Raw genomic sequence first — 20,625 nt, 5'->3', positions numbered from 1 at the left:
ACACTTTTCCTGGGAACTTATTTTTCTTCTGCCATCGCCTTTTCTTACAGGTAAAAATCTCATAAATAAATAAATAAATAATGGCCAGTAATATATGTTTGCCCATTTAGAACTCTGGCCCTTACTAAAAGCAAGCAAAGCTAGGTAGTTGGCATGGAATTCTAGAAATTTACACACTGACTTGGTTTCTGGCTTTTTGCTTCACCTGGGATCATCACTGAACCCACCCATTTCTTTATTTTTCTAGCCTCCTAAGGAGACTGGTTTTCCAGAATGTGTCTTGACACCTTCAAGGTGAAAGGTACAAGGGAAAGCAAATGATGATGTTACCTGTGTGCTGGAATCTGCATGTTGATCTGCTTTCTGCTGTCCAGAGCTATGATGGCTATTGATTGAGGATCAGTTCAGAAGACATCGCCTGTCCTCCCCATTAGCATATACTTAGCAATGACCTCCATTCACACAGGACAGTAGATGTTTGCTTCCTGCTGAGTAGTAAGAAACTCGGTTTAAACCACATACACAAATTTAGAAAAGAGTATATACACGCAGAAATGTTTCCGGTGACCTGGGATAAACTTTGGGCATGACGTTTTTGTCATGTGCCTTCACCATTTCAAGAAACATTAGGCAATGATGAAAAATGAGTTCATTTCCTCCTTCACCTTCTCATTCCTTATGTAGCATTTAAGCTTAGATCCAAGGTTGTGTGTCATGATGCTGTAAATCTAGAAGGAACCACAGGAAATGATGTGTGGTCAGCCTGTGTCTTAGCCACCCAGCAAAGATTGTTTCTTAAACCATTAAAGCAGAATGGGGCCTTGCCTTTAAGACATGCCTCTCATTCTTTCTGAGCACGTTCACTTTTCGGTGGCATGTCCTCACGGTATGGTGTTTTCGAGGGATTGGAGATGCTGTTTGCTACTGAGTTCATAAAAGCCATTCATGTACTTGAAGAATATCAGCGTCTCCCTGGCCTTCTTTTCCCCAGGAGCAAATACCCTTCAGTTCCACCCCGCCCCTTCTCACTCATCTCTGCTGCTGTCCTCTTACTGTTGTCGTTGTTTACTGCTGGGCCCTCTCTAATTTTTCCCCTTCCTTCTTCAGCTTAAAGTTTCAAAACTCGACATAACATTCCCTAAGGAAAACCTGATAGGCCTGCCTTAGAGAATAGGTGGGGCCGCTTTCTGACTTTGATGGCTGGCATGTGATGTTCGCTTTTTACCAAATGGCTTCATGTTTTCTGCTGTCTCTCATGAGCCCCAGCTTCGAACTAAAATCCTTTCATGTTGTGAACAGAGAGCTAATCTCCCTCTTACCCCAAGAGAATATACCTTTTATGTGTCCCTGACTTAATGGACATGTAATTTAATTTGTCATAACCAATGGATATGAAATCCAATGTAAAATCCTTAATAGATCGTTTTACATGTCAGCTATTGTATTATACATCCTCTCTGTGTCCAATGTGATTGGATGGTGAATTTGTTCTCAAAGGACCTGAGCCAGATCCTACTCTATGCTATGGGCTGATGTCCTCACAATGTGCCACCACTGGAGGGGAGAATTTATCCCAGTAAGAGAGGGTATTTTTGCAGAATCAGCTCATGGTATAAGTGGTGGAACTAACAATCAGGGCACTTAAAATTTTTACATCCTTTATATGTGCCAGATCCTATGCTAAGTTCTTAATGTCACTGACCTCAATTATTATTAAACCTTAAGAGATACAGGTTTCATCTGGGCTATAAGAATAGAGGATTCCCTTTTGGTGGGATGTCTCCAAGGAAAACATGAAGCTGATAGCTTGCCTGATATGTTTGGAGTAAAAGTTAGGTAGATAGTTTAGGAATAAAACTGTAACAGGTACATAGAAAACTAATCAAATGAAAAGGCAAAACAGGGCTGACGCAGTGGCTCATGCCTGTAATCCCAGCACTTTGGGAGGCTGAGACAGGCAGATCACTTGAGGTCAGGAGTTCGAGACCAGCCTGGCCAACATGGTGAAACCCCATCCCTACTAAAAATACAAAAAGTAGCTGTCAGTGGTGGTGCCTGTAATCTCAGCTACTTGGAAAGCTGAGGCACGAGAATCACTTGAACCTGGGAGGCGGAGGTTGCAGTGAGCCAAGATCACACCACTGCAGTCCAGCCTGGGCTAAAGAGTGAGACTCAGTCTTGAAAAAAGCAAAATAGAAATCTAGGAAAACAGAAAGCTGTATAAGTAAATAAATGTAGTCATGAGCCACTACGTGGGCAGCTATTAAAAATATATGCAGAGATTTTATAATTAATCACAGACTACTGATTTAAGTAAAAATTGTGATATAACTTGAATTAGGTACAACCAGGAGGTCAGGAATGACTTCAGGTATTTAAAATAGAAGGAATTTAATCCCAGGAATTGGTTATTCCATTGATTCAGAGGAGAAGCTAAACAAGACAGTGAGACAGCCCAGAGGTGCACAATAACTGGATGCTGAGGCTATCCTGGACTGGAAGGACAAAGGGAGGGGGCCATATTGTTAGAGCCCAGTGGCCCAGCAGGTGACTCAGCTAAATTCTCACCTCCTATAGAAGAAAATTAATTGTCATGCCTTAAAATAAAAAATCAAGAACTAGCATTAAAAACACATTATCTGGACATAGCTCCTATTTGCCTTCTTAAAAATATGTTATATTGATAAAAAATTAAATTTAAAAGCAATGTCTTTCAAATACTATAAATCTGTAGTTCTTAACTGGAGTTATAGTTGACACATGTGTATTTTTTTCCCACCTAGGTATGTTGATGACGTGATCAGCCGCATTGACAGGATGTTTCCCGAAATGTCCATCCACTTATCCAGACCCAATGGAGCATCAGCAATGCTTCTGGTACGATCAGCTTTACTGACTTGTAGGGATGTTGGAGAAAAAAATGGACATCACAATTAAGTCTCTGGTTCTGTGTTGTAGGATCTATAGAATGGGGATTAAATTCCAATTTGATGATGAATAACATATTTTCTGTACTGGCATTCTGTAGGTTAAAAATTCTGCACATTGAAACCTTGCTTTTGAACAAAATTGCAGACCCCATGTAAGAATTAACCAGAGAGGAAAGATACTGTAAGACAATTTCACCTTAAGTCATTTCATGCAACCTCCCAATGTTTCGGTGAATCTGTTTTCTATTTTCCCTAAGGAAGTATAGTAGACAATGTGATGCTCAGCTGTGGGATCCTGCTAAAGAAAACAGTTTCTTCATACAAAACCAGAACGTTACATATTTTAACAAAGTGTTTTGGGACTCATGACTGATGACTTCTGGTTTTGCTGTTTCTGATTATGTTTTGCTCTGAACAGATCGCCTCATAGGCTCCTGGTGGATGTTTGTATTTGCATGAATTCACCGAAGACCAGATGTGTTTTGGAAATAAGATGGGACAGCAATGCTAGATTATATTATTAATTAGGAAGACATAGAGACCTCAATGATGAGAAGCTTTTCTAGTGGTCTGTGTATTAATACTTGTATGTGCTTGAAGAATACTTCCCTGAACACAGATTTTTGAGGAATCACCACATTTCATAAAAAGCAGTTTATGGAATAAGAATGTTGGTTTCAATGGGCATCAGGGAGGTGAGGTTCAGGACTGGGTATTTTTTCCATCTATTCCATTGTTGCTGCTCTGGAGCCTAGTGCGAACTCACCATATTTTAGCATTTTACTTGTGTGAAATCTTATAAATAGCCAGTCACCCAGGATGAGTTACTACTTACTCCAGCCATTCATCTTAGGGGAGCAGGCTTATTGTGTGTGCATGTGTGTTTTGGTCTTAAGACGGCAAAAAATCTGGGCTTGTTAAATGTTTGTTATTTCATTTGTGGGGAAAAAAAATTAGTGACATTCACCTGGATAACATGCTACTTCTTAAAAAAATTCTTTCAGTTAAAACATAAAGAAAGGGAGACAATGCAGTGTTTTTTCATAGAAAAGGTAAACCATTTTCTTCATATAAAAATACGTGTCTACAAAACATGAAATATCATCCGCCTTCAGAGGGTGAGGTGAGGCAGGATTGTGGCCAGTGCACTCCAGACTGGGCAAAAGAGCAAGACTCTGTCTCAAAAAAAAAAAAAAAAAAAAAAAAAAGTCTGCCTCATTAAATGTACAACTTGTCCAGATTTTAAGATCCCCCAGACCAGCAGCTGAAAGATAAATCCTGCTCTCAGCATACCTGACAGGGCCCCAAAGAGTTAATGAAGATAAAAATGAATGTATCCTCAGTGAAATAGATTTGTTCAAATTATTTCTGGGTCATTGAGCTCCCATTTCATGATGAGGGTGGGATTTGACATTGAAGGGAATGAGCAGAGGAAACAGGATTCCAGGCAAACAGGCTGCACAGATGAGTTCCTTCCACCTGAGGAGGCAGGCGTGTATTTCACAGTGACGATCGCGCTCGCCTGCTTTCCCATGGAGCCTCTGTCCTAATAGACTGATGAGAATTAGGGGCTCAATTCAAGGCAAGAGTCACATTTCACATGCCCTGTTTATTTACTACCACCAACACCCCCCACCCCTGCCTTCGTGCAAATTCAGATGTGTGCAGCAGGGCATCTACTTGTTACCCTTCTCTGGTGACAGGAACTCACAGAAGCTGGAGCTTACTTACAGGAACAGTGCTAAGTGATCCAATTCAGAATCAGATAGCCACGGGGGTAATCAGACTTTTACCATAATGCCTGCATTTGGCATTTACTTTTAAACGTTGGAATTCTACGAGATGGCAAATCTCTAGGCCATTCACTCCTGCCACACCCATTGTGAGGTGGGTGACGGGAATTCCTACCTGGAGGGGGAGCAGAACCAACAGATGCCACCTTCCCTGCCACCTACCATTGCTGGTCACCTGTTTCCTGGACTTCATTGGTAAAGTTCTGGGGCCTAGACTGTAGGCAGGAGGTGTAGTCAGTAGTTGAAAGTGTTTTCTGGAGGTTAATCTGGAATAAATTGTATTAATCTGGAATGCAGCGTATTCTGGAAGGCTTTGGGGGCAGGTGAGACTGATGGGGAGAGACCAGTTAGGAGGTGGCTGAACCAGGGTGCACTTGAGCAGTCTCAGCTGACACCTCCCTTTACCTCCCTTGGCAAATGTCCAAAGTGCACCTGTGCTGTTGAAATAAAAAGGCATTCCCTCCTGAATTGGCTGGGCTTCCTTGGATGCAGTCAACGGAACCCTGCTCTGATTGACTTACATAAGGAAAGACTTGGTTTGGGTTTTGCTTTTTGATGGTGCCAGGTGTATCAGGTGCAATGATCAGCTGACCTGCCAGGACAAAAACCAGAGTAGTTCCAGGCATGCCAGGAGCAAGATCAGGACAATGATTTTTGGGGGCCCCATGCCCCAAATGATTCCACGCCCCCCACTGCCTTCCATGCCTGTGCATACAACCTGGGAATACTGCTGCTGGCCTCACCTGCAGTTGCTCTTTGCCCTGAGCCCAGAGGATGGGGAGTCAGGCCTTGGCAGCCCCACAGAACTGCAAGGAGTGGAGGGGAAGTAATTCCCTAGAGGAGCCAGCCATCTGTATGGCACATCGAACATCTGTGTGGACAGAGCCCTGTGGCTTACATAGCACTCATCTCATCTGATCCTCACTGTGGCCCTGGAGGTAGATACCACCAGCTGTGTTCATTTGACAAGTAGGAAACAGAGGCAGTTGTTGCCTCTGGCTTGTGCAGCCGGGACACCTATCTCTATCTCGCCAAGCCTCTGGGATGCTCTCCTCCTCTTGTCTCTGATGACAGCTCATGCTGGTGGCAAGTTAAATTTGGACTACCAAGCACCAGGCTGGTAATTTTTTCTTTTTTGTTTCTGTTTCTCTTTCTCTCTCTCTCTCTCCTTTCTTTCTTGTGTCACTTTGTCACCCAGGCTGGAGTGCAATGGCATGATCACAGCTCATTGCAGCCTCAACCACCTGGGCTCAAGCAATCCTTCCACCTCAGCCTCCTAAGTAGCTGGGACCACAGGTGTGTGCCACCACGCCCAGCTGATTTTTGTGTTTTTTATAGAGACACCAGGCTGGTCTCGAACTCCTGAGCTCAAGCGATACGTCTACCTAAGCGCTGGGATTACAGATATGAGCCACTGCACCTGGCCAATTTTTTCTTAAAAATTTTAAATTGTGTAATTTGACATATGCTAAAGAATATATATAATGTATATGTAAATTATAAAGCTTAGATAAATCCATGAGCTCCTCACTCAATTTGAGAAATAGGACATAACCAACCAATATGGGCTCCTCCCCTATCCCTGCCTCTCTATCCATGGTCACCTCCAACCCCAGAGCCACCCCCTTCTCCTTTTTAAAATGGAGTTTGCCACACGTGCCTATATTCCTAAATAACGGCTCCTTGAGTTTTGAGCTTTGTGAAAATAGTATCATATTATGTATATTGTTTCTGACATGTACCCCTGATGGTGGTCGTATCTGGCAGTTTGGTCATTGTCATCTAATGTCCATTCTGTGACTGTCCACACCCTATTCTTTCTCTTGCCAAGGCATGTTGGGGTTGTATACAATTTGCTTTATAAATAGTGTTGGCATGAGCATTCTCATGCATATACCAGAATACATTTTTTTTAAGCTTTTAATTTTTGTGGCTACATAGTAGGTATATATATTTATGGGGTACATAAGACACGTTGATACAGGCCTGTGATGTATAATAGTCACATCATGGTAAATGGGATATCCATCCTCTCAAACATTTATTCTTCTGGTTTTATAAACATCCAATTATAGTCTTTTGGTTATTTTAAAATGTACAACTAAATTGTTATTGATTGTAGTCACCCTGTTGCGCTATCAAATACTAAGTGTTATTTATTCTTACTAGCTACTTTTTGTACCTATTAAGCATCCCCACTACCCCGCCTCCCCCCACCCCAGCTACCCTTCTCAGCCTCCTTCTTCTATCTCCAAGAGTTCAATTATTTTAATTTTTACCTCCCACAAATAAATGAGAACATAACGAAGTTTATCTTTCTGTGCCTGGCTTATTTCACGTAAGTTAACCACCTCCATCTCCATCCACGTTGTTGCAAATGACAAGATCTCATGCCTTTTCATGGCTGAATAGTACTCTGTTGTGGATATATATCACATTTTTTTTTGTCCACTCATCTCTTGATGGACACTTAGGTTGCTTCCAAATTTTGGCTATTGTGAACAGTGCTGCAACAAACATGGGAGTGCAAATATCTCTTCAGTATACTGGTTTCCTTTCTTTTGGGTATATATGCAGCAGTGGGATTGCTGGGTCATATGGTAGCTCTATTCTTAGTTTTTTGGAGGAACCTCAAAACCGTTCTCCATAGTGGTTGTACTAATTTACATTCCCACCAACAGTGTTCAAGCGTTCTCTTTTCTCCACATCCTCGACAGCATTTGTTATTGCCCATCTTTGGATAAAAGCCATTTTAACCGGGTTTTTGCCATGTGCATGTCTTCTTTTGAGAAATATGTATTCAGATCTTTTGCCTATTTTTTTAATCGAATTATTAGCTTTTTTTCCTGTCGAGTTTGAGCTCCTTATATGTCCTGGATATTAATTCTTTGTCAGATGGGTAGTTTACAAATTCAGTAATATTGCAGATTCATTGTATAGACTGTCTCTTCACTTTGTTGATGGTTACCTTTGCTGCACAGAAGCTTTTTAACTTGATGTGATCCCATTTATCGATTTTTGCTGTGGCTGCCTGTGTTTATAGGAAATTACTCAAGACATTTTTGCTCAGACCAATGTCCTGAAGAGTTTCCCCAACATTTTCTTGTAATAGTTTCATAGTTTGAGGTCTTAGATGTAAGTCTTTAATCCATTTGTATTTGATTTTTCTATGTGGTGAGAGACGGGTCTAGTTTCATTCATTTGCATATGGAAATTCAGTTTTCCTAGCACCATTTATTGGAGGCACATCTTTTCCCCAATGTTTGTTCTAGGCACTTTTGTCAAAAAATGAGTTCACTGTAGGTGTACGGATTTGTTTCTGGGCTCTCTAGTCTCTTCCATTGATCTATGTGTCTTTTTATGCCAGTGCAATGCTCTTTTGGTTATTATAGCTCTGTAATATAATTTGAAGTCAGGTAATGTGACTCCTCCAGTTTGGTTCTGCTCAGGGTGGCTTTTGCTATTCTGGGTCTTTTGTGGTTCCATGTAAGTTTTAGGATTTTTTTTTTCTATTTCTGTGAAAGATATCATTGGTATTTTGATAAGGATTGTATTGAATGTATATTGCTTTGGGTAGTATGGACATTTAACAATATTGATTCTTCCAACCTATGAACATGGAATAGCTTTCCATACTTTTGTGTCTTCTTCAATGTCTTTTATCAGTGTTTTATAGTTTTCATGGTAGACGTGTTTTACTTCTATGGTTAATTCCTAGGTATTTAATTTTATGTGTGGCTATTGTTAAGTGGGATTACTTTTTTATTTCTTTTTCAAATTGTTCACGCTTAGCATATAGAAATGCTACTGATTTCTGTATATTGATTTTGTATCTTTCAACTTTACTGAATTTGTTTCTCAGTTCTAATAGTTTTTTGGCAGGGTCTAGGTTTTTCCAGATGATATAAGGTCATATCATCTGCAAACAAGGATAATTTGACCCTCTTCCTTTCCATTTTGGATGCCCTCTATTTTTTTCTCTTCTCTGATTGCTTCTAGCTAGGACTTCCAGTATTATGTTAAATAACAGTGATGAAAGTGGGCATCCTTGTCATGTTCCAAATTATAGAGGAAGGTTTCAGTTTTTTCCCATTCGATGTGATACTAACTGTGGGTCTGTCATATATGACTTTTATTATGTTGAAGTATTTTCCGTCTCTACCCAGGTTTTTGAGGGTTTTTATCATGAAGTGATGTGGGATTTTATCACGTTTTTCAGGTCTGGTGTGGTGGCTCATACCTGTAATCCCTGTACTTTGGGAGGCCAAGGCGGGCGGATCACAAGGTCAGGAGATTGAGACCATTCTGGCTAGCACAGTGAAACCCTGTCTCTACTAAAAATATAAAAAATTAGCTGGATGTGGTGGCACACACCTGTTGTCCCACCTACTCAGGAGGCGGAGGCAGGAGAATCGGTTGAACCTGGGAGGCAGAGGTTGCAGTGAGCCGAGATTGCACCACTGCACTCCAGCCTGGGTGGCAGAGCAAGACTCCATCTCAGAACAAAAAAATGTCTTTCAGTATCAGTTGAAATGATCATATGTTTTTTGTCCTTCATTCTGTTGATATGATGTTTCACATTAATTGATTTGCGTACGTTGAACCATCCTTACATTCCTGGAATAAATCCCACTTGGTCATGATGAATGATCTTTTTAATGTATTGTTGAATTCAGTTTGCTAGTATTTGGTTGAGAATTTTTGCACCAATAATCATCAGAAATATTGGCCTATACTTTTCTTTTTTTGGTCTTGGTTATCAGGGTAATACTGGCCTCATAAACTGAATTTGGAAGTACTCTTTTCTTCTCTATTTTTTGGAATACTTTTTGAGTAGGATTGGCATTCATTCTTTAAACGTTTGGTGGAATTCAGCATTGAAGCCATTGGATCCTAGGATTTTCTTTACTGGGAGACTTTTTTTTTATTACTATGTCAATGTCATTACTTGTTATTGGTCTGTTCAGGTTTTAGATTTCTTCATGTTTCAGTCTTGGTAGGGGTTGTATGTGTCTATGAATTTATCCGTTTCCTCTTTGTTTTCCAATTTATTGGCATGTAGTTGCTCATAGTAGCCACTAATGATCCTTTTAATTTCTACAGTATCAGTTGTAATGTCTCCTTTTTCGCCTCTTACTTTATTTGCATCTTCTCTCTTTTTTTTCCCTAGTCTGGCTAAAGATTTGCCAATTTTATTTTGTGTTTCCATTATAATTTATTTCAGGAAATATTTCAGTTTCCTTCTTAATCTCTTAATTGACCCACTGGTCATTCAGGAGCATATTGTCTAATTTCCATGTGTTTGTATAGTTTCCAAAATTCCTCATTATTGATTTCTAGTTTAATTCCAGTGTGGTCAGAGGAGATGCTTGATATTATTTTAGTTTTTTTTAAATGTTTTAAGACTTGTTTTGTGACCTAACATATGGTCTGTCCTTGAAAATGATTCATGTGATCTTATGCTGGAGAATGATTTGTGTGCCGAGGAGAAGAATGTGTGTTCTGCAGTCATTGGATGACATGTTCTGTAAATATCTATTACGTCCATTTGTTCTGTAGTCCAGATTAGACCTGATGTTTCTTTGTTGCCTTTCTGTCTGGAATAGCTGTCCAATGCTGGAAGTGGGGTGTTAAAGTATTGTATTGTGGCCTGTCTCTCTCTCTTTAGCTCTAATGATATTTCCTTTATGTATTGGGATGCGCCATCGTTATTTGCATATATATTTACAATTGTGATATCCTCTTGCTGAATTGACCCTTTTAGCATTATATGATGACCTTCTTTGTCTCTTTTTACAGTTTTTGTCTTGAAATCTATTTTCTCTGATACATGTATAGCTATGCCTGTTCTCTTTTCGTTTCCATTGGCATGGAGTATCTTTCTCCATCCTTTTCTTTTCAGTCTATGTGTATCTTTACAGGTGAAGGCTGTTTCTGTAGGCAGCAGATCAATGGGTCTTGCTTTTTTATCTATTCAGCTATTCTGTGTCTTTTGATTGGAGAGTTTAGTTCACGTATATTCAATGTTATTGTTGATAAGTAAGGACTTACTTCTTCCAGCTTGTTGTTTTCTGGTTTTTTTGCGGCCTGCCTTCCTTCCTTCCTTCCTTCCTTCCTTCCTTCCTTCCTTCCTTCCTTCCTTCCCTCCCTCCCTCCCTCCCTCCCTCCCTCCCTCCCTGAGGGTGATTTTCTCTGGTGGTATGATTTAATGTCTTGCTCTTTATTTTTTTGTGTAACCATTGTATATTTTCTAATTTGAGACTACCATGAAGTTTACAAATATTATCTTATAACCTGTTGTTTTATTTATTTATTTTTGAGGTAGGCTCTCACTGTCAAGCAGGCTGGAGTACAGTGCCACAGTCTTGGCTCACTGCAGTATCCGCCCCCTGAGCTCAAGTGATCCTCCCTCCTCAGCCTCCTGAGTAGCTGGGACTGCAGATCCGCACCATCACACCCAGCTAAGTTTTTGTATTTTTGGTAGAGATGGGTTTCACCATGCTGCCCAGGCTGGCCTTGAACTGCAGAGCCCAAGAGATCTTGCCCCTTGGCCTCCCAAAGTGCTGGAATTACAGGCATGAGCCACTGTGCCTGGCCTTATAACCTGTTATTTAAACTGATGACAACACTGCTCGAATAAACAAAAGAAAACAAGCAGAAAGAAAACTAATGAGAACTCTACACTTTTTCATGCCCCACTACTTAACTTTTTGTTGTTTTTCTTTATGTCCTATTGTTCTGCCTATGTCTTGAAACGTTATTATTTTTTATTGGATCATTGTTTAGTCTTGATACTTAACCATAGTTTACACAGCACAATTAGAGTATTATACTATTCTGTGTTTTTCTGTGTGCTTGCTGTTACCAGCAAGTTTTCTACCTTCAGATGATTTCTTATTGCTCATTAACATCCTTTTCTTTCAAAATGAAGAACTCCCTTTAGCATTCCTTGTAGGACAGATCTGGTGTGATCAAATCCCCCAGGTTTTGTTTGTCTGGAAAAGTCTTTATTTCTCCTTCATGCTTGAAGGATATTTTCACAGGATATACTATTGTAGGGTAAAAGTTTTTTTCCTTCAGCACTTTAAATATGCCATGCCACTCTCTCCTGGCCTGCAAGGTTTCCACGGAGAGGTCTGCTGCCACACGTACTGGAGCTGCTCTGTATGTCGTGTTTCTTTTCTGTTGCTTTGCTGCTTTTAGGATCCTGTCTTTATCCTTGACCTTTGAGAATTTGATTATTAAATGCCTAGAGGTCGTCTACTTCAGGTTGAAACTGCTTGGTGTTCTATCACCTTCTTGTACTTGAATGTTGATATCTCTCTCTAGGTTTGGAAAGTGATCTGATGTTACCCCTTGGAATAAACTTTCTGTCCCTTTTTCTCTACCTCCTCTTGAAGACCAGTAACACTTAGATTTGTCCTTTAAGGCTATTTTTTGGATCCCGATTACCAGGCAGAGACTCGGTTCTCTTCCCTTACTTTCTCCCAAACAAATGGAGCCTCTCTGTGCTAAGCCACCTGGAGCTAGAGATGAGGTGTGGCAAACACTCCTGTGGTCACCACTACTGAGGCTGTGCTGGGTCAGACTTGAGGCCAGCACAGCACTGGGTCTTGCCCAAGGCTCGCCATAGCCACTACCCCTGTGTTCACTCCGGGTGCTAAAACTCTACTGTCAGCAGACGGGAAGCCAGCCAGGTTTGTGTCCTTCCCTTCCGGGCAGCAAGTGTCCCTGCGTCCCAGGTGGGTTCATAGATGCTGTCTGAGAGCCAGGGATTGGAGTCAAAAACCTTAGAAATATACCTGGTGCTCTATTCTGCTGCAGCTGAGCTGGCCCCCAAACCACGAGTAAAGTCCTCCCCACTCTTCCCTCCACTTGCCACAGGCAGAAGAGCCCCTCCCAGTGACCACCACCTCTACTGGTCCATGGGGAGTTCGGCCAGGCCACCGCTGATGCTCACTTAAAGCCAGGGGCTCTTCAGTCAGCTTGTTATGAATGCTGCCAGGCCTGTGATTCACCCTTCGGGGCAGTGGACTCCCCTCTGCCAGAGCAGGTCCAGAAATGCCATCTGAGAGCCTAGGCCTGAACTCAGGGACCCCAAGAGCCCACTTGGTGCTCTGCCCTCCTGTAGCCAGGCTGATACCTAAGGTGCAAGGCAAAGGCCCCTTTACTTTTCCCTCTGCTTTTCTCCAGCAGAAGGAGTCTCTCACCAGAGCCACCACAGCTGGGAATGTGCTGGATCTTACTTGAAGCCAGCACATCTCAGAGTCTCACCCAAGGCCCATAGCATATGAGCTGGGTGTCACTGTTGGTTATCCAAGGGCTCTTTAGTCAGCAAGCGACGGATCCTGCCAGGACCAGGTCCTTCCCTTCAGGGCAGCAGGTTCCCTTCCAGCCCAAGATGTCGAGAAATGTCATTTGAGAGCTAAGGCTTGGAATGGGGGCCTCACGACTGCCTGGTGTCCCATCCTATTGTGGCTGAGCTGGTATCCAAGATGCAAGACTAAGTCCTCTTTACTCTTCACTCTCCTGTCCTCAGGAAGAAGGAAGGAGTTACTTTCATTGCTGTAAGCCGTGCTGTCTAGAATTGGGAAAGGATGATGCACGCACTCCCCTGGCCACCCAGGCTGCTGTCTCCCTAGGTGACGTGGCGCCCTAGTCCACTGGCTGTAAGCTCAGCCCACCGCTAGAACTTGCTTAGGAATTGCAGTCCTTGTGGCCTAGACTGCCTTTCAAGTTTACCCCAGAACACTTTCGCTCATGCTGGCGAGGCTTGCTGAGAAACTCAAGCTCCCATACTGGGGTGGGTGATTTCCCTCTGGCCAGAACTGTTCCAAATGCTCCCTCCGTGGACACAGCATCAGCCGAGCGCAGCACGGCTTTACTCTCCGCTGTGACAGGGCAGCACTGAGTTCAGTGCCCAGTCCCCCATTCAGTGTGCTCTCCCTCACTCACCCTAGTGTGCAGGTCCTTTCCGTGCCATTTGGCAGCTGCTGGAGGAAGGAGGAGGGTAGTGTCATTGAAGACTGTCTTTCTTTCCTACCCTCTTCAATGCTTCTTTCAGCGAAATGAAGTTAAAACCAGATACTGTAATTGCTCACCTGATTTTTGGTTCTTATGGTGCTTTTCTGTGTGTAGTTAGTTGTTAAAATTTGGTGTTCCTGCAGGGAGGGATGGTCAGAGGAGGCTTCTATCCGACCATCTTGCTCCATCCACCTCAGGATATGTTTTTAAGCCTTAGCCCAAGCCACAGAGCCAGTGCAGGCTCCTCGCTCAAGGATTTGATTCTGAAATTGACAAGACAGTGACTGGCTTAACTTCTGGTATCTCTGTAAGCCTTAGGTAATTGGCTGTAGCCTATACACTCCGAATCCTAGCTAATGTGAAATCTAAACTTGCAGCCTCTTGCATAATCTTTAAATACATTATGGTGCTCTCTGCTCTGTTTCAGGGCTGTTTTGTATTTTGTAAATTAATAACTCATGATATAATAAATCTTGCGTCCGTTCTTTGAAGAGATGAGCTCAGCTATCCAAAAATAAATCTAGCTATGTTGATATTTAGTGTCAGTTAATCTACCACCTAACATCCCATTATTAATTTTCTTCAAACAGTCAAAATACTGTAAGAGCTTGACTGAATCAGAGACTGGAGCAAGCTGATGGCTTCTCTCGTCATTTAAAATATTAATTTACAATTTTTGACTGATCTATTAGGTAGAAAAATGTAAGAAAAGAAGAAAAAAGCTTCAACCATATTGAAAATATAGCTTGATATTTTATTGTTTTTATTTAGATGTTATTTGATTTGCAAAAGAAAAACTCATCAGTCTTTCTAAATCCACATTTTAACTAACCTTCAATTTCCTTAACATATTCATAGCCTGCTTGTGAATGACACATCTTGTTTTCAGCCATTTAGACTAACATTATCTCATTTTACTCCACCCAGAGCTCTTTGAGGTAGAAAAGATTGTTGAATAGCTAGACTGCTTAATTTTTTGGGGACTTGATTTCTCCACTGAGTTCAGTAGTGCTCAGGCTTGAAAAGGGACTAAGAGTCACCAGCGTAGTTTGTGGGAAATGCACATTCTTGACAGGCAGTACAGAAATTCCAATTCAGCAATTGGGAAACCTAGGTGGCCAGGACGGCCCGAGTGCAGGGAGCGAGGGGAAGGAAGGTGCAGTCCCGGAGCTTCACCTTTTTTTACTGCTGTGTTTCACGGATGTCTCAGCTGGGTCACAGGCAATCTGCGGAGTACATTTCGAGAACTCCATTGTGCCCTTGGAGTTCTGATGAACGCTGGCCTTTTTGTTAAGTCCCAGCTTTATTTTTATTTTTATTTTTTTAAGTCCCAGCTTCAATGTCAAACTAGCTTATGAGATATGCTACTAAGGCGTTCATATTTATTCAGTAAGTACTGAGTACTCAGTGAGTACTGAGCCTCTGGAGAGAAAGACAGAGTTCTAGGCACTGTTTGGCGTGGACCACACAAAGTTTTTGCACTCACAGAGCCTGCCTATGGTGTAGAAAATGGACAAGAGACCAGCCACTTGTTGCGTAAAATTATGTCAGATGGTGATAAGTCTGAGAGGAACAGAAGTGGGGTAAGGGGCTGCAGCATGGCAGAAGGTGTTGGGGGCAGGGCAACCCTCTGTGAATCAAGACCTTCATGAAACGAGGTTGCGCGTGAGCCATCTGGGGGACTGGGTCCAGGAGAGGCCACACAGGTAGAATAGGCCCTCCTTAGAGGGCAGTGGGCTTGCTCAGAGAGACCCCAGGAGACCAGGATGGCCAGAGTACAGGAGCAAGGAGAAGGAAGGAGGTGACACCACCCAAGCAGGAGACACTAGACTGGGCTTCACAGGCTGGGAGGAGGGCTCCCTGCTTAGTGAGGTGTCCTTGTCATTTTAAATTCAGATGTACAAATTGGATTCATCGTGAACCTTGACTCATGACACACTGTCATCACTGATGCAGGCATGGCTGTTTCATATTGCTTAATTTATAATGCACTGAACCTCTTTGAACATAGCACTGGACCAGGACTGGAGCATGGTCGGCAGCCAGTGCTGCCTGGACTGCCCCTCCGCCCCTGCAGGACCTGCCGTCCCCCTGCGTGTTTATCATTCTCTCTCCTGTTTTGGAGAGGATGCTTCACCGTATATATATATGTATTTCTAAACGTATTCTTTAATTTTTCCTTTCTTAAAATATATTGTCTTCAGAGACTTAATTTTTCACTCAACATTTTGTGTTTTTTACTAAATTTCATTCAATTTATTGGTTTAGCTGTAGCTTATTCATTTTTGCTAATAGGAAATATTCCATTATCTGAATACATTCTAATTTAGTTATCCATTTTTCAACCAGTGGTCATTTGATTTATTTCTGGGTTTCTGTTTTTCTATTATAAACAGTCCTACTCTTACATTTTAAAATAACGACGCATCTAATTGGATTGTTTGTAACACAAAGGGTAAATACTTGAGGGGAAAGACACCCCATTCTTCATCATATGATTATTACGCATTGCATGCCTGTATCAAAATATCTCATGCACTCCATAAATGTATACACCTCTTATGTACCCACAGAAAAACAAAGAATAAAATAATCAAATAAACAGTCCTTCTCAGAACGTTCTTGTTCGTGTTCCGTGGTTCCCATGAGCTACAGCTTTTCTTGGATCTACTCCTAGGAGTGGAATTGCTTGGTTTAGGGCAGTGGTTCTTAGCTAGTAGTTATTTTTGCCTCCCAGCAGACATTCTGCAAGGCCTAAAGACAATTTTAATTGTCACAACCAGGGGAAAGCGATGTTCCTGTCATCTAGTGGGTAATCATGAGAACCAAAATGTAGACCTAAATAAAATAAACAAGCAAGAAGGTATCACGTAGAGCAACACTGAAAATATCACACACAACTGTAAAATGATATGACCAAGTTGAGACCACACATATCAGTCATATCGATAAATATAAATTAATTTAATTCACTTATTAAAAGCTTTTTAAAGGTGATGTTCATGTGGAAAAATAAGTATGCATTAAAGGATAGGAAAACACCAAAAAAGAAAAGCTACCAAGAGAGCTAGCCCTGTCAGGCATTAAAACATACCATAAAACCTCTACCAATAGAACAGTGTGGTACTGGCTCATAAGTTGACAAGCCAGTAGAATAAAACAGCCTACAAATAGACCCAAGTTCATCTGGAAATGTAGTATGATACAGGTGGCATCTCAAATCAATAGGGCCTCAGTCATAAAAAGGAAAAAAACCTTCAGATAGTCAAAAACATTATTAGAAAATCAAAAGACAGCCAAGCTGGGAGAAAATAGTTACATTACAGGCAGGACTAATATCCCTAAAATCGTTTTTTAAATCATGAAAGTATAGAGTAAAAGACCAAAAATGGGATAGAAAATGAGGAAAAGAAACAGACAATTCACCAAAATTTAAATATATGTATTTAAATTTAAATATATGTATTTAAATTTATATAGGAGAGGGATAGAGAACTTACACTAGTAACCTTTGAACTTGATATTTTTACCCTATATCCTGGCAATCATGAAAATCATAAAAATACAGAGTAAAAGACCAAAAATTTATATTTATATATAATTATATATAACAGTATATTAATTATATATATATAATGTATATATATATATGCGCCAGAGCCTGGAGCATCTTATTGTGCCATATATATATATGATACTCAAACAGAAGAAAAGATGTTCAGCCTTACCCATAATTAGGGAAATGCAAATTAAAACTGCACGGAGGTACCATTTCTCACCTACCAGATTGGCAAAAATTTTAAAACATAATGACAGGTTCTGTTGGTGATGCTGTGGGGAAACGCCCTCTCATACGTTGCTAATGAGAATGCAAATTGGTCCAACTGTTTTGGAGGGACTTGGGCAATGTCTAAGAAAACTATGTACATCACGCTTCCAACAATATGAAATACATATGCACCATCATTAACTGAAGCTTGTTTGTAATCGTAGGATATTAGGAATAGCCGAAATGCCTGTGCAGAGGAGCGTGATTAAATACATTATGACACAGTTGTACAATGGAGCCACATCACTTTTTCTCCATCTTCAGGAAAGAATGAGAAAGACCTCCATGACTCACATGCAGTGATTACCAGGATATATTGTTAATAGAAAAAAAAGCAAAATACAAGAGTATCCTTAATACGCTTACTTTTTCTGGAAAAGGGAGATATAAAATATCCATTATCTGCTCATTTGCAGCCGGGAAACACACAGGAAAGATAAACCTGAACAGAGAAGTTGGTTATGGGTGGGTAGATGGGAAAGGCACGTCACCAGTGAGGGGTGGGGAACAGAGGAAGGCAGGTATGTGTTGGGGAGTGACTCTGAGTATACCTTCCGGTGGAGTTCTGTTAGAACATGTGAATGTTTCACATTCTCGAAAAAATTAATAAACTGGGCGAGATTTTTAAAAAAAGAAAAATGCAAAACAGAAATAAATGAACCTGATGCATTTCAATTGAATAATGTGACCATGCCTTAGGGGATAGGAGAGGGATAGAGAACTAACACTAGTAACCTTTGAACTCGACATTTTGACCCTAAACCCTTCAGGTAAGGATTATAATAACTGTGAACTATTATTAAACTTTAGTTGGTTGGCTGGTTTTTCACAGTGGTTTGGATTGGTGATTCTGAAACTATGTGTATTCTAGGTTTGAGCAAATATGGAAATAAATTGTGGATAATGGGAGCCAGGTTTCTTCCCTTTGGAGAGGGAAATTACAAAGATGGAAAGGAGAATGCCAAAAGGAAACCCTCAGTGTGTTAGAATTGGAAGTATCAGTGTGAGCGGGTTGTTTTTAATGTATGGATATAGAAATAGATATATTTGTGCCAGTACACATGAGTGCACGTTTCCCAATTGTCTGCTGAGAAGGTCTAGAAGCAGTGAGACCCCAGTAACAATGAGCCCAGCTATCATCCACATGTTAGTTTCTAAGTATCATTCTCACTAATAGAAACTCCTTGGAGAAGTGGCTGATTCCAGAACTGGGGCAGGAAAAGATGAGCCTGGAGCATCTTGCTGTGACAGAAAGTAAGGAAGTGCCCAAAGAATGATAGGGACATATCGAAGGACACAGGCTGGCTGCAGTGGCTCACGCCTGTGATCCCAGAACTTTGGGAGGCCGAGATGGGCAGACCACTTGTCAGGAGTTTGAGACCAGCCTGGCCAACATGGTGAAACCCCATTTCCACTAAAAATACATAAACTAGCTGGGTGTGGTGCCTCGTGCCTGTAATCCCAGCTACTCAAGAGCTGAGGCAGGAGAATCGCTTGAACCTGGGAAGTGGAGGTTGCAGTGAGCCAAGATCGTGCCACAGCACTCCAGCCTGGGTGACAGAATGAAACTGTCTCAAAAAAAGGACACAGAAGCCAGTTGGAAGGGGCCTTTCACTCACCAAACCCAGGGCCATTGAACACCAAAATAAGTAACAATTATAATGGATCACAACCCATTGAGTACAGTAAGAATCCACGAGTCCTTACTGATTTAAGTAAATACGTGAGTAAAATATTGAGAGCTGTTGGTATAACAATAGCTCACGGTATAGCACTCATTTCTTTAACAATAACTAGGGGACAGCTATTTCTTACAGTAGAATGTGAACTAAGAAATGTAAAAGAAATTAGAAAATTTCTTTTCAATTTCACCATAGTAATTGTTTCAGACAAGAATCAGGAATCATCAATGGATGCTAAAATTTATGGGCAACAGTTTGACTGTGGACTGTGTGCTGACTCCACCCCACTCTCCCCCACCGCTAGGCCCACTGCCGCCTTAAGGCCTTTGCCCGTAGGTTTCCCTGGGCCCCCATTCCTCCTGGTCTTCAAGGTTCTGCTCTTGTCTCTCTTCTACCACCATTTACAACTGACCACACCCCAACTCCTTATCTCCTTCACAGCCTTTATTTTCTTTAGCTGTACTTACCACTTTCTAATGTAGGATATGATTTCCTTATTATTATGCTTATTGCTTTTGTGTTTCCTCTAGAAAGACCCTAAGTTCCACACAGGAGAGATCTTTGTTTCTTTTGTTCATTGATATGCCCCAAGCCCCTAGAACAGTGCCTGGCACGTAGTAGGTGTTCAGTAATTATTGGTTGAGTAAGTGTTGATTCAGATTCACGCATGTATGTGTAAAGAAATAAAAATTAAAATGTCTCCTTTCAAATACTGAGATGAGCAATTAGGGAATGATATATTATTAAATGAGCCAGGAATACAGATTGTGCAATCCTGGTTTGGAGGGAAACAGACATATACCTATTGGTAAGTGCATTCATAAACAGGCTGGAAGGGGTATCTGTACACTGCACTGTTAGAGAGTAGTGTTTATCTCATGGCGGGGGGGGGGGCAAGGGCGTTAGTTTCTTTACTTTTTGCTTAAGACACCTAAGTATTGTTTGATCACTTTTACTGAAATTATACATTAAGGCCAGGTGTGGTGGTTCATATCTGTAATCCCAGCACTTCGGGAGGCTGAGGCAGGTGGGTTGCTTGAGCATAGGAGTTCAAGACCAGGCTGGGCAACATGGAAAAACCCCATCTCCACAAAAAATTAAAAAAATCAGCCAGGCATGATGATGCACGCCTGTAGTCCCAGCTACTCAGGAGGCTAAGGTGGGAGGATCACCTGAGCCCCGGAGGTGGAGGTTGCAGTGAGTCATGATCACGCCACTCCACTCCACTGGACACATGAGACCCTATCTCAAAAAAAAAAAAGGGTGGGGGAATTATGCATTATTCTTAGAATTAAAAGTTATAAAGGAAAAACTTTATAGTATGGCATTTCTTTTCAAGTATAAAATTCATGGAGTACATAGTGGCC

The 20,625-nt window shown here is 41.4% G+C and overlaps 1 protein-coding gene across 2 annotated transcripts in view; it reads left to right on the top strand.

Annotated features, from left to right (window-relative positions):
• Positions 1-20,625, top strand: part of MED27 (mediator complex subunit 27) — a 215,960-nt gene that overhangs the window by 136,924 nt on the left and 58,411 nt on the right. For both annotated transcript variants that reach the window (XM_032257665.1, XM_032257666.1), the window contains exon 4: positions 2,784-2,877. In XM_032257665.1, the coding sequence (XP_032113556.1) occupies positions 2,784-2,877 (94 nt within the window). The remainder of the gene's footprint in view (positions 1-2,783; positions 2,878-20,625) is intronic.

Source organism: Sapajus apella, unplaced genomic scaffold, assembly GCF_009761245.1.
Source record: "Sapajus apella isolate SASKATOON/1434 unplaced genomic scaffold, GSC_monkey_1.0 scaffold97, whole genome shotgun sequence".
NCBI classification, from domain to species: domain Eukaryota; kingdom Metazoa; phylum Chordata; class Mammalia; order Primates; family Cebidae; genus Sapajus; species Sapajus apella.
This window is presented reverse-complemented; position numbering and strand designations above follow the sequence as displayed.